This window comes from Bombina bombina, chromosome 2 (genome assembly GCF_027579735.1).
Source record: "Bombina bombina isolate aBomBom1 chromosome 2, aBomBom1.pri, whole genome shotgun sequence".
Classification (NCBI taxonomy): domain Eukaryota; kingdom Metazoa; phylum Chordata; class Amphibia; order Anura; family Bombinatoridae; genus Bombina; species Bombina bombina.
In genome coordinates this window covers 186,569,877-186,585,192 of record NC_069500.1, presented here as the reverse complement: position 1 = coordinate 186,585,192, position 15,316 = coordinate 186,569,877, and the positions used below count along the sequence as shown (strand labels likewise).

The following is a 15,316-nucleotide window of genomic DNA, read 5'->3' as shown; positions in this document are numbered from 1 at the left end:
CTATAATGTTTTATATTCTAACATACTTTATCCGGCAACTGATTGATTGTCGGAGGGGTTGGCATCAATTGTGTGTATATAAAACCTCTATGGAAGCAGAAGTAATTATAGCTCTTTATCGAAGTTTTAAAGGAACAGTAAAGTCAAAATTAAACTTAAAGGACCAGTAAACACAGCAGATTTGCATAATCAACAAATGCAAGATAACAAGACAATACAATAGCATTTACTCTTAATTTCAAATGAGTAGTAGATTCTTTTCTAACACATTTTAAAGTTATGCATATTTCCACTTCCCCTGTACCATGTGATAGCAATCAGCCCATCACAAATGCATATATGTATAGTCTGAGTTCTTGCACATGCTCAGTAGGAGCTGGTGACTCAAAAAAAGTGTATTACATATGATTAACATTTGCAAAATTGTACTTTTATGTTTAAATATGTCTTTTAGTTATATTGTAATCAAGCTCTGTATGGCAACATCTCTTTTATTTACAAGATATAGCAGCTGGAGATAAACTTAAGGGAAATTGTTTCATCCTGTTCTATTTATTACTACTTGTAAAATTAGTTTGAGCAAATTGGCCCTTGTCTGAACATTTTATGAGTAATTATTTCAATTACCTCTGTTACTAAATCTCTTTGATGTTCTTAATTGAGTCAACTGTCTCCCACTGTATATAAAAAAGTACAATGTTAAATAAAAAAAAACATAAAAAAGAAAGAAAAACAGGATTCGCTTTTGATATGCATGTGGGCTTTTCTTGGAAGACAGACAATCTTTTGAGCAGAAGTTGATTTACTTCAAATTAAAAATATGATACTGATCCAGAGTTTTTTTTTTCACCCTTTCTTTGGGGGGGGGGGGGGCATTTTATTGACTCTAAGTTGAGAAACTTTTGTTCAAGTATTTCAGCCTGTTACAGAATAGAGAAATTAACAAAATTACAGAAAAGAAGCAGCAAAATGTTATGGAACAGTGTATCTAATTTATTTTTTTTATCAGAAAATCACCATTAAAGTCTAGGGGCATTTTTGTAGATCATTTGATATAATATTTAAATGATTATGAGTGACCTTTTTGTTGGTACATTTTAAAAAGTTAGAGAAATAGTGTGGATCATAGTCAAATGCTTAAAGTAACAGGAAACCCCCAAATCTTCTGTCGTGATTCCAATAGAACAAACAATATTAAGCAACTTTCCAATTTACTTCTATTATCAAATTTGCTTAATTCAAAAGTTTAAATTTGACTTTACTGTCCCTTTAAGTAAGCTCTTGAAGAAGCAAAAACGCTTTGAGCATAATAAAGTTTATTATTGCTAGACTTTTACATTAAGGAGCTGTAAATTATGTGTCTTCTTCAATAAATTGGCTCATTGCTACAAATCCATCCTCTGTGAGTACTTTCCTTTTAGTTAATTCTCTACACTGGTTACTACAGCTACACTATTGGGAGTTCTTCCACAGTGTTGATCAGAAACCCCATACGTAGTGGGCAAATTCGAGAGTACCTAATTGGATCCAGTATTTTCAAGCACCCTTGGACCTTCATAGATTCTTGCATGGGCCCTGTGGTTTCTAGTTACGCCTCTGGACAAGAAGGTCTGTAGCCACCAACGACCAGATAGCTCCCAGTAATGCATTGCAGCTGCTGAGCCTAAGTATGCTTTCCAACAAGAGAAGTAAGATTAAAGGGATACTAACCCCAATTTTTTTAGGAGCCGGCCCATTTTTAGTTCAGCACCTGGGTATCGCTTGCTGATTGGTTTGCTACATTTAGCCACAAATCAGCAAGTGCTACCCAGGTGCTGAACAAAAATGGGCTGGTTTTAAAGCTTACAGTACTGCTTTTTCAAATCAAGATAGCATGAGAACAAATAAAAATTGATAATAGGAGTAAATTAGAAAGTTGCTTAAAATCTCATGCTCATCTGAATCATGAAAGAAAAAAAAGAGTTTAGTATCCCTTTAACCCCTTAATGACCGAGGACGTGCAGGGTACGTCCTCAAAAAAAAGGCAGTTAATGCCTGAGGACGTACCCTGCACGGGTGGGAACCGCTACACTACGGCAAATATATTTAATAAAAAATACCCAAATCTTGTTTGTGCAAAAGCACAAAAAGAGATCGTGGAGGGGTGGGGGTTGGTTTGGTGTGGGGGGAAGCTACACTACAGAAAAAATTAGTAAAAATTTAAAAAAAGCATGTTTTTCTTCTAAACTGGGTACTGGCAGACAGCTGCCAGTACCCAAGATGGCGCAGATTAAGTTAGAGTGGGAGGGTTATAGAGCTGTTTGGGGGGGATCAGTGAGGTTAGGGGATAAGGGGGGATAGTACACAGCAGCATATGTAAATATGCCTTTTTAAAAACACACAAAAAAACCAAATATAGCTTTTATTTTAGTACTGGCAGACTTTCTGCCAGTACTTAAGATGGCGGGGACAATTGTGGGGTGGGGGAGGGAAGAGAGCTGTTTGGGAGGGATCAGGGGGTCTGATGTTTCAGGTGGGAGGCTGAGCTCTACTCTAAATGTGATATTAACCCTGCAAGCTCCCTACAAGCTACCTAATTAACCCCTTCACTGCTAGCTATAATACACGTGTGATGCGCAGCGGCATTTAGCGGCCTTCTAAATACCAAAAAGCAACGCCAAAGCCATATATGTCTGCTATTTCTGAACAAAGGGGATCCCAGAGAAGCATTTACAACCATTTGTGCCATAACTGCACAAGCTGTTTGTAAATGATTTCAGTGAGAAACCTAAAATTGTGAAAAATGTTACGTTTTTTTTAATTTGATCGCATTTGGCGGTGAAATGGTGGCATGAAATATACCAAAATGGGCCTAGATCAATACTTGGGGTTGTCTACTACACTACACTAAAGCTAAAATTACCCCAAAAAGCTCCCTACATGCTCCCTAATTAACCCCTTCACTGCTGGGCATAATACACGTGTGGTGCACAGTGGCATTTAGTGGCATTCTAATTACCAAAAAGCAACACCAAAGCCATATAAGTCTGCTATTTCTGAACAAAGGGGATCCCAGAGAACAATTTACAACCATTTGTGCCATAATTGCATAAGCTGTTTGTAAATAATTTCAGTGAGAAACCTAAAGTTTGTGAAAAAATTTGTGAAAAAGTGAACAATTTTTTTTATTTGATCGCATTTGGCGGTGAAATGGTGGCATGAAATATACAAAAATGGGCCTAGATCAATACTTTGGGTTGTCTACTAAAAAAATATATATATATGTCAATAGATATTCAGAGATTCTTGAAAGATATTAGTGTTCTAATGTAACTAGCGCTAATTTTGAAAAAAAATGGTTTGGAAATAGCAAAGTGCTATTTGTATTTATTGCCCTATAACTTGCAAAAAAAGTAAAGAACATGTAAACATTGGGTATTTCTAAACTCAGGACAAAATTTAGAAACTATTTAGCATGGGTGTTTTTTGGTGGTTGTAGATGTGTAACAGATTTTGGGGGTCAAAGTTAGAAAAAGTGTATTTTTTTTCAATTTTTCCTCATATTTTATATTTTTTTTATAGTAAATTATAAGATATGATGAAAATAATGGTATCTTTAGAAAGTCCATTTAATGGCGAGAAAAACGGTATATAATATGTGGGGGTACGGTAAATGAGTAAGAGGAAAATTACAGCTAAACACAAACACCGCAAAAATGTAAAAATAGCCTTGGTCCCAAACGGACAGAAAATGGAAAAGTGCTGTGGTCATTAAGGGGTTAATAATCAACGGAATTTGAAAATCCTCTTAAAATTACATGTTCCATACCTATCATGAAAAGTAAATTCTGATTTTCATGTCCATTTAACACACACACTAATTGTGGTCATCACTGGCAGAAGGCAAAATCCTCACTCGTCATAACAGCAGAGATGTAGCAGCTACCTCTACCAAACTGACAAATAAATCCGGTAGAATATTAGTAAACTCTACTACTTTAACCTTCCCTGCCCCAGCGCACAGTCGGTTTAGGATGAGGGCGTGGCTACTGCTGCAGTCCCAGGTCAGGTGTTTCTAGTTTCACTGAAACCTCAGGATGTAGAGTGGGCGGTTACTGGGTGACGTAGGCGGGAGAGGTGTAGTTTGTGTCTCCCTTAGTCCCCGTTGTGCCCTATTGATCTTATTGCTGAGCCCAGTAGCAAGTCTGTTCTTTGTGACACTGCCCGTCTGTACTTTGTGACACTGCCCGTCTGTACTTATGGGTCTTGTTATGGGTGACTGCCGGCAGAGACTACTGCTCTCATGGGCGCTGCTTTTTGTCTTCTTCGTATCGATCACTGCAGGTAAGAAAAGGGAACCTGACCGTTGCATGGCAGCTAGTTACTGTATTTCACAGCCAGACACACCTTGGGGCTGAGGGAACAGCATAAACCGCCTTCACCAATAAGTTTAGTAAAAGTTTATGCGTTTACCTTGTGGGATGCGCTGTATTCGTGTGCCAGGGGATAACGATGTTTTGGGTTATGCACTTACTGTGTTATTTCCTATTTAAACACAATTTAAGCCTTTCTGAAGGGCGAATAGAGGGTCAATCACTTTCACTTATCCTCTTTGTTGTCAGTTTTTGGTGAGTGGAATTTAAAAAACATCTTCAAATTAATTGCACATTTTTTGCACTCTGCTCTTTTTATATTTTTTTTAAAATGGATTTAAAAAACACATGACATTTATCTAAAGTAGTTAACTTCTTTATAAGCATTAGCCATTTGGATCAAATAAGTTTAAACGAATGCAATGTTGGGCTGTATGAAATAACCAGAGCAGATGACATAAACGTGTGTGTGTGTATATATATATGTGTGTGTGTGTGTGTATATGTATATGTATATATGTGTGTGTGTGTGTGTGTGTGTATATGTATATATATATATATATATATATATATATATACGTACTCTAACGTGTAACTTGCTTTCACATTCTTATGTTGCTGTAGTATATTGTACTGTTCTTATTGCACATTCTACATAACAAAAGCAGTATCTCAGCAACATTGTTGTGACTGTGAAGTGGTTAAATAAATGACACAATCTGTATTAATCACCAGAAAGATGTCATGTAACATTAGGCACAGTGTCATATTGTTATTTATTCATGACAATATTCAATTTGTGCCCTTATTCATACCCTGGAGAATCCCTACGAGTTTCAGATGCTTATATTTAACATAAAATGCCCAATACAGTAGGAATTCAATACAAGAAACAGTCAATGCTTTATTCAGGAATATGGGCAGACTAGGTGTAATTATATGCTGCTATTTTTTTCTGTTTCTGCTATTTCATTGATTGAGGACACCCTTAGCAATCACACAATACACTTTCTCTAAAATAGACATAACAGGCTCTCTTGTATTAGTTGCCTCTCTTATATGTTAAAGGGACAGTCTACAATATAATTTTTATTGTTTTAAAAGATAATCCCTTTATTACCCATTCCCCAGTTTTGCATAACCAACAGTTATATTAATATACTTTTTACCTCTGTGATAACCTTGTATCTAAGCATCTTCTGACAGCCCCCTGATCAAATACATTTTTTATGTATTATCTATTGATTTGCATTTATTACTGTGTTGTGCTAAATCTTAAATAACACCTCGTGTGTGAACACAATTTTATCTACATGGCCCACATGAACTAGCAGTCTCTTGTTGTGAAAAGCAAATACAAAAGCATCTGATAAGAGGCTGTCTATAGTGGCTTAGAAACAGGCAATAATTTATTGGATTAACTGTTATAAAGTATATTAATATAACAATGTTGGTTGTGTAAACAATTTTAGTGTAGACTGTTCCTTTAAGTTGCTCATATTATGTAGATTTTTGCTTCTCCAGAAATTCAGGAAATCGTGTCTTTTTACACACTTGATACATTTTTTATAAAAGTACATGGGACGCAATTCACTGAAGGTTTACCAGGTCATATTTTATTCCACATAGATGACCCATTAAAGCTCACAATCTATCAGTTTTAAGTGAATAGGTTTAAAAGAATAATGACCAAAGAGGTGAAAGCATTTAGGGGCTTAAGCCCCCTGCCTTCTCTTTGTAAAAAGATTCTGAATAAACTAGGGACCGGTTATAGTAAGTAGTGACATAAATACCTTTTTTAATACTGAATATTTCTAGTTCAGTTGTTCTATATTAGGACTCCAGTTATTTGAGTAGGATGTGAACACTCCCTGGCATGTACAATAAAGAATCTATTGTGATGCAAGAGCTTTCAACTCTGAAAGTTAAGTGTCCGCAACAAGGATCTTTAACAAGGTTGTGCAACTTCTGTATTTAAAGGGTCATGAAACTCACTGAGACTAGAATATAAAATGTTTGTGTAGTTAAAGAATGCAGTTTGCAATAATGATTTATTTGCTTTAATTGTGTAAAGTCTCTAGAAAACCTGAAAATGAAATTCTTTAAAGGACTCTAATATCAAAACTAAACTTAAAGGGAGACCCAATTTGTTTTTTTCTTTTATGATTCAGATAGAGTACATAATTTTAAAGGGACAGTCTATACCAGAATTGTTATTGTGTTAAAAGATAGATAATCCCTTTATTACCCATTCCCCAGTTTTGCATAACCAACACAGTTATAATAATATACTTTTAACCTCTGTGATTATCTTGTATCTAAGCCTCTGCAAACTGCCCCTTTTTTCAGTTCTTTTGACAGACTTGCAGTCTAGCCAATCAGTGCCTGCTCCCAGATAACTTCACGTGCACAAGCACAATGTTATCTATATGAAATACATGAACTAACACCCTCTAGTGGTGAAAAACTGTTAAAATGCAATCTGAAAAGAGGTGGGCTTCAAGGTCTAAGAAATTAGCATATGAACCTCCTAGGTTAAGCTTTCAACTAAGAATACCAATGAACAAAGCAAAATTGGTGATAAAAGTAAATTGGAAATTTTTTTTTAAAATTACATGCTCTATCTGAATAATAAAAGTTTATTTTAGCCTAGACTGTCCCTTTAAGCAACTTTCTAATTTACTCCTATTTTTAAATTTTCTTTGTTTTCTTGGTATCTTTATTTGAAAAAGTAGAAATGTAAGCTCAGGAGCTGGACCATTTTTGGTTCAGTACCCTGGGTAGCGCTTGCTGATTGGTGGTTATGTAGCACAAAGTGTTTCACGATTCAAATAAAGCTGTATATATACTTTTTAAACACATTTCCAATGTACTCCTATAACCAAAATTGCTTCATTCTCTTAGTATCCTTTAAGAGTAGCAATTAACTATTGGGAGCAATCTGAAAACATCGGGTGACCTAATGGCAAAAGGCATTTATGTGCACCCACCAATCAGCAACTAGGTCCCAGTAGTGCATTTCTGCTTTAGAATCTGCCTTGTTTAACATTGTGTGTCAATCTGAATTTCCTGTATTGGATAAAGTGTGAACTTTAAAAAACAACAACTAATTTTCCAATTTACTTATATTATTAATTTTGCTTGGTTCTCTTGGTATCCTTTATTAAAGCGTAGTCTTTAATGCAGGGGCGGTTCTACACAGGGGCCCACAGGGGCCAGTGCCCCTGTAAAAATGTCCCTGGCCCCCCCTATGGTCCCCCCTGAGCTGGCCACTGAGCTGACTGAAAAATACCGGACAAGATCAAGGCTATTTATCTACTTCCCTGTCCCTGAAACGCTGTCTAGTCAAAGCGTGGGGTTAACAAAGTGAAGTAAAACTTGTTGCCCCCTCCCCTTTCAGAGATGTGCTACAGTTCACAGGTTGTTGTGGGGGCGGTGCGTCTTACAGCTGCAGTCTGCAGACAAGAGTTCCAGAAGTGTCACTGGTTGGTTTTGCAGACGTTCTCTCTAGCCTGTACACTGCCAGAACAGAATAGATGTCTGCCCTCTCACCTCCACAACTCTGCTGGAGTGTTTTCCTTATTTTTCTAATGTATGTAAATAATTATTTGACACCATTTTCATTAAATGTGCTATCTGAACTATGTAGCACTAGTTAAGTGTCTTCTTTTTTTTTATTTTATTTTTTTCTACTCAGTGTGTGTATGTGTGTGTGTGTGTGTGTGTGTGTACACACACACACATATATATATATATATATATATATATATATATATATATATATATATATATATATATATATATATATATATATATATATATATATACAAAATAGAAATGGCTGCAGCACTCCAAGTTGTTTTTTATAACATTTTTATTACAAGCAGTGAAATATTTTTAAGATTAGTTTTCAACTAAGAATACAAAGCAAAATTGGTGATAAAAGTAAATTGAAAAGTTGTTATATTCCCTTTTCTGAATCATGAAAGTTTATTTTGGACTAGACTGTCCCTTTAATGCAGCTCATGACAAACCCAGAAGCCAGGGAGCCACTTGCTTTTAGAATTTTACCCCTGGCTCCTTACTTTTTGGGTTATTCTCCATATATCTATATAGTAATACCACTGTCTGAAACACAATAAATATTATGGAACCTCTATATCATTCTTAATATGCAATAACAAAATGGTGTATTCTCCCTGACGATTGTCCTGACACTCCTAAAAGTATATCTGGCTCAGAAATATTATTGGCTCCTAAATTTTAAATAGATTCGCCGACCCCTGCTTTAATGCATTTGAGTGTTTTCTTCAGCATTCTCCATTAGCTACATTTTTTTTAACATAGCTGGTGATTTGTGGCTACACAAATATCCTGCTCCCCATTTTTTTCAGCTCGGGTTCCGCAGTGCATTTCAGGTATTACAGGAGCTTTTTCTTATTGCATTATTGTTTGCTTAACATTTTTATGTCTCTTTAACTCAATTCATGGTAAAATATTTGTAACATGTTTTGACAGTGTGCTCTCGTATACATGACATGCTTTAGCATTTAATATACATTTGTAAGGTTGCTTGTGCAGTCATTTTATTTTGATTAAAATTTGCACATAAACCTATGCTGCACAGCTGGTCAATTGACCGGTAGAGTCAGGGCACAGCTGTTTCCCCCATTGTACATTTGGTATTAAACTGTCACTTAGATCTCATCATTTCCCTTTTACTGCCCAATTATATGCATGGAAATCTTGTACTAGCAACGAAAAACGTAAAGCATGTTTTGGCTTTTTGTGTAGATGGACATTTTCTTAAAGGCACATTCAAGTCAAAATTAAACTTTTAAGATTCAAGTCAGAGTCTTACAGTACTCTTACTGAGAGAGGCAAAGGATCAGAGGATGTGTTGTTAAAGGAAACTATAAACAAGCGGTTTGGGCTATAGGAACCAGGAGAGGGCTGTGTCTTGGATGCCAAAAGAATGTAAGATTTGTAAGAGGAGAGGAAGCAGGGGTCAAGTCGGGCTGGAACACATGGGAACGGAGTTCCTGCACTATTTTTGCAGGAGGAACTAAGTTCCTTCTGGACAAAGAATAGAAACACTTCAATAAACTCTGCTGCTGTTGGTGGGAGGAGCTGGACCACAGTCTGGTTGGAGGGATAGTGAGATCCTCTAGTAATGAGCAGTAACACTTCCAACAATACACTAAATGTCAGACTGTCAGCGGTCCTGCTGTGTTATCACCCCTGTTATGAATATTATCTTTATCTTTTATTACACATGGTGTTTACATTTCTGTTTGGCTTGCTCTGGGGTTATTTAGCTCCCCTCAGCAGAAATAGCACTATTGCACTTTTAAGTGTGTGGTAGGCCCAAAGGAAACCATTCAACGCTTTATTGGATTTAATTTGGTTTCATTAATCAATGTGTGTGTGTGTGTGTGTGTATATATATATATATTAAAAAAAAACAATATTAATTGTGAGGGAGGGAGGAAGTTAGTTGAGAGAAATTTAGAAAACACGATTAAAGACCAGTTGTTCCAATTAGGGGAAGTAAAGATACCAGACTATAGTTTGAAGAGGTGGAGGAGTCGAGTGAGGGCTTATTTAGATGCTCTAAATTAGTAGAGTTCCAGAAAGGGGTGAAAAGGGACACTCAATTTAAAATTAAACTTTCATGATTCAGATAGAGCATGCAGTTTTAAAAATTCTTCCAATTTACTTCCATGAGTAAAATGTGCATAGTCCTTTTTATATTTACACTTTTTGAGTCAGCAGTTCCTACTGAGCATGTGCAAGATCTCACATATACGTATATGAATTTGTGATTGGCTGACTGATGTCTGTCACACGATACAGGAAGAGTGGAAATAGACATTTAGATTTTTTTTTTTAATTTACTACTCAGAAATTCAGACTGAAGTGCTATTGCATTGTCTCTTTATCAAGCATTTATTGATTATGCAAATCTACTGTATTTACTGGTCCTTTAATTTAACTACTGCACGTAGCTCCTGTGTAGGCCAACCAGCTATTCCCCAAGGCAGAACATAGAGTGATCTGAGATGTCATCGCAGAAAATGCAGCATGTCTGCAGAAAGAACAGCAATTGTTAGCAGTTTAACTTTTCAGCGCTGCTCCACATTAGGCTCTTCTCTTAAAACAGAGCTGTTCTCTTGCTGCATTGTATACGTTTTCCTTAACATAGTGCATCCAGAGCAAAGTGCTGTTTGAAGACAACAGTCAAATATGCAGTAGTGCTGCAAAGCAGCAGTGCATTGATTGTTGTCAGATCGTTCCCTAGCTTTTCACAGTCTGCGAAGCTGTTTTTTCTCTGAATGTAAGATGTTCATATGAGCAATGCACCTTTTTTATTACTACATTTCTATGTTAGACTAAGAGAAAAGGAAACCAATTAATTTAAGAGACATTTTACAATTCCTTTTTTTGTCTGCAGCTAATTTGTAATGCAATTTTCAACTACTGCACTAGATTATAACACTTTAAATATTGCTTTATTCTCCAGTTAACCAACACATTGCAATTGATCTGGTGCTTTAGTGTAACTGACAAATTTAGAATTTTATTTTATTTAAAAATGACCTGCAGAAAAAATTTCACTAAAAAAAAATCTCATCGCAGAAAGTGAAAAGAAGTTCTGTCTCTGGGCAGCTATTTATTGCCATAATAATACAAATCTGTAATGAATTAGAATGAATAAGTTTCTTAATGCGTTAACATGTCCTATTTCATTTGTTAGAAGCTAAAACTTTGTCCAAATTAAATTAGCAGATGTTTGTATAGAGAGAGTCTTGGTTTGCTGTTAAATACATATTTCAGTATTGCGTACGACTGGAATCTTCAGGGTAGTTTCATGTCAGTCAATCAGTAGTGTCTCCTGTGGTTCCCATTAAACAAGTCTTGTTATAACCTATTGATAGGCCAGGGCTTGAAAATGTATTCAAAATCTAGGAGCCCACCTATAAATTTAGGAGCCTGAAACTCTTGGCTATCTCTGCAATATATAGTGTGCCTATATATTAGATATGTACATTCAGAGGTTTCGTTCACCTTTGAATGTGGAAGAAGGTGGCTCTTCATGCCTGCTTGACTATTTTCATTGCTGCATTCATTCTTGTGCAAGAGCAACGCACACAAATCTGTGCAAATCCAGATGTTAGTGTTGCTGTTGCACAATAATAAATGCGGCAACGAAAATAGGCGAGTGGCATGGCCTTCCGCATTTGGGGGTGAATGAAACCTCTGAATGCACGTATTTTGGCCTAAGAAAACAAGGCACTTGCCTAGGGCAGCAGATTTGGGGGGGGCACTTTTTTTTAGTCTCACTACATACACGTACGCACACTGCACTACACACATACTGTAAATGTACACACACATACACACCTCAACAATTTTACATAATATGCATTGTTTAAAGTATTCTTTTAAATCTGCTGTCATATAGTGCTGCAGACACGTGCCCACTTCTTAGCCTCCCCCACCAACAAAGGATACCAAGAGAATGAAGTAAATGTGATAATAGTAAATTGTTTGCTGTATCTGAATCATGAAAGAAACAATTTTTCTTTAATCCACTTTTGCAAGTACGTCTATAACCAGGTTCTCTGGCATAAAAGCACTACAGTAATAGGTCAGGACTTACCTTAAAGGATTTGAGAACTTTTACAGCGCCCTTTCTTTGTATACTTGTTGCAGTCACCACTACCAGAACAAAGTCCTGAAGCCTTTTTGTAAGCAGGTATTCACTGCTTATTTACAAACAAAAACCAAATACAAAGTGAAGGCACATTGATATATAAGTTCTATTTACACAGCGTTTTCAGTTTCTCATTTGTAACCTTTTGCATGCAAACCTATTGGAGGGCAGATTCTGTAGTAAGTTAGTTTTCTGTATTATTTCTGGGACATGCATCAGAGTCAGCATGTACATAGGGGTAGATTTACCAATGTCTGTCCGACATGATACTCTGTAGCGTATCATGTCCAACAAACATTGCTGAATGCCGACAGCATACGCTGTCAACATTTATCATTGCACAGGTAGTTCACCAGAACTGCATGTGCAATGCCACCCCCTGCAGATTAATGGCCACTAGCAGGAGGTGTCAATCAGCCCGATCGTATAGGATCGGGCGGATTGAAGACCGCAGCCTCAGAGTCAGCGGACAAGTTATGGAGCAACCTGAAGGCTAGTGCAGGATCAAGGGCCATTTGGCCCTTGTTGAATCTACCCCATAGAGTCAGTTATCTGAAATGTCAAGATAATTATGTCCCACATCTGACAAAAAAAAAGAATATGTTCTAAGCATGTGTTGACTGTGTATGTTTCTTCAGCTGTAAAATATCTTACATCTTTATCTAACTTCTTCCCAATAAGTAAGATGGGGAAGTTTGTATGGAAAGGGTAATTTTTCTATGGGGACATTTGTGGACATCTATATTAAAGAATCAACAGTATTTTGTCATAGAAGAACACAGTTTATTTTTTTTTATGTTAATATTTCAAGTTGGTATATAAGTTCACAAAATAATTTACAATTTTTTTTATTTTTTTATTAACAGGACAAAATGTTAGTAGATCAACTAAAAAAGGAAGAACTTTCATTGGCCATAAAGTGGAAATCATAAATGGCACTGGCCGCTCTTTTTTTACTGTGGATGAGTTTGCATCACAGGTGCTGTCTGGAAGATTAACCACTGTATTTCTCCCAACAATCTACATTATCGTCTTTATCATTGGCTTGCCAAGCAATGCAAGTGCATTATGGGTGTTCATGTTCCGAGCCAAGAAGAAACACCCAGCAGTGATCTATATGGCTAATCTAGCTCTTGCAGATTTATTGTTTGTTATATGGTTTCCACTCAAGATTTCATATCACTTAAATGGCAACAACTGGATTTATGGTGAAGCTCTATGCAAAGTACTTGTGGGATTTTTTTATGGAAATATGTATTGCTCAATACTTTTCATGACGTGCCTCAGTGTTCAGAGATATTGGGTCATCGTAAAGCCAATGTCATACACAAGGAAGAAAACAAAATATGCTCTGATCATTTCCATAACTATATGGGTTGTAATTATACTGAGCACTATTCCGTTATATCTTTTTGACCAAACTGTTTATGTCGGCAACCTTAATATCACAACCTGTCATGACGTCTTGCCGCTGGATACATTGGCTTTTGACATGTATAATTATTTCCTCTCTCTGGCAATCGGAGTCTTTTTCCTCCCTGCTGTTCTCACCGCCTTAGCTTACACTCTCATGATTCAGACTTTAAATGCGTCCATCACAGATGAAAATATCGGAAAGAAACGCAAGAAAGCTATTAAACTAATCTTGACTGTGCTCATCATGTATCTTGTCTGTTTTTTGCCCAGTAATATTTTGTTAGTCGTTCACTATTCTTTCATTAAGTACAGTTACAAGGGCAGTGTATATGCGTATTACATAACGGCTCTTTGTCTTTCCAGCTTGAACAGTTGCATTGACCCTTTTGTTTATTATTTTGTTTCCAAAGAGTTCCGTAATAATATAAAGAACGCTTACCTTTGTCGTAGTGTAAGGACTGTAGAGAGGATGCGAGTCTCTTTCAGCTCCATGAAATACTCTAGGAAGTCAAACTCCTACACTTCAAGTTCAAACAACACAAATACAAGCAGCTGTTAATGTTTATCATATTTTAGATGAAATGGACACTATGGACACTTGAGTTGGGTTTTTTCACTCTATGGAGATCCAAAAACTTTCTGTGTGAGAATGCTGGCTTTTCCGTTGCAGAAAGTTTGGTCACTTACATTTTCTTGTATGCATTAAAAAAAACACTAGAAGAACCTTTTTATGTTTATTTGTGATTATTATGACTTTTTAATGTTAAAACATGTAATATGCATATACTGTGAATATATTTATACTTTTTTTTTTTTTTTACTGTGTGTGTATGTATATATGTATATATGTCTATCTATATCCAAAACCAGATGAAATTAGACTATAAATGGTATGCTTCAATTTCTTATTTGTGTTATATGAAAAACAAAGTTAATATGTGCTGATTGGTATGGCTAGTAAAAGGACATTAAAGTTGTTGTTTTTTAATGTGTTGCATCTAAAAGAAGATATTTTTAAAATGTACTGAGTTTGTTTTTAACGTTTCTATACTGATTAAACCATATGATATTTTTTCGAAGGCATGTCCCTGTTTAGAGTTGCAAAAAAATATCATTGTTTAATGTTGCTCATTCATGCGCATGATAAAAAATGTTCGAGTACATTGTCCAGTGAGCAGATGCAGTATTTAGCATTTTACTATATTGTAGATAATCTATGTATATTTTATATGTTATCATTCTTCCTTTCTTGATGTATTTATATTTGAACATAATGTTTTGATATTTACTCCTGAGCTCACCTTTTGTACATTTTTATTTCATTGTATTACAGTAACGGATGTACAGTCACTTATTTATAAAAACAATTGGGGTGGTCAGAATAATTTCAAAAGTACACAAAAGAGCTATGCACTTTTAATACATTATGTTTAATTGTTTATGTATATCTGATTTCGGTTTGTGCAATGTATTTTTTTTTTATTCATTTTGATTTGCTCTATGACTAATAAATGAAGTCAACTTTATATATGCCTGTACAATGGGTAATTCATTTTCTTTAAGTTATTGCTATTTTAAAGTGATGGTAAATTTCAGATTTTAAGAATGTTTCAGGGAAAACTATTAGTATATAAGCAAACCTGCATCATTTTTTTTAAAGGGGATATGTGTTATAGAATAAAAGATTTATAATTCTACTTGCATGCACCACAGGTTTAGAAACAAGGTACTCAATGATCAGCCCACATTACAATTTAATTTTCAATCATCTTTATATTATCAACTTTCCATTATCCATTTAAAATCTTAGGCCATTATAAAGAGAGATGCG

At 35.6% G+C, this 15,316-nt stretch overlaps 1 protein-coding gene across 1 annotated transcript; it reads left to right on the top strand.

Annotated features, from left to right (window-relative positions):
• The first annotated feature begins 4,127 nt into the window (after positions 1-4,127).
• F2RL1 (F2R like trypsin receptor 1) lies at positions 4,128-15,011 on the top strand. Its single transcript, XM_053700456.1, has 2 exons — positions 4,128-4,323; positions 12,936-15,011. Exons 1-2 carry the CDS (start codon positions 4,239-4,241, stop codon positions 14,042-14,044), a joined length of 1,194 nt encoding a protein of 397 aa, XP_053556431.1. The 5' UTR covers positions 4,128-4,238; the 3' UTR covers positions 14,045-15,011.
• Positions 15,012-15,316: the final 305 nt, after the last annotated feature.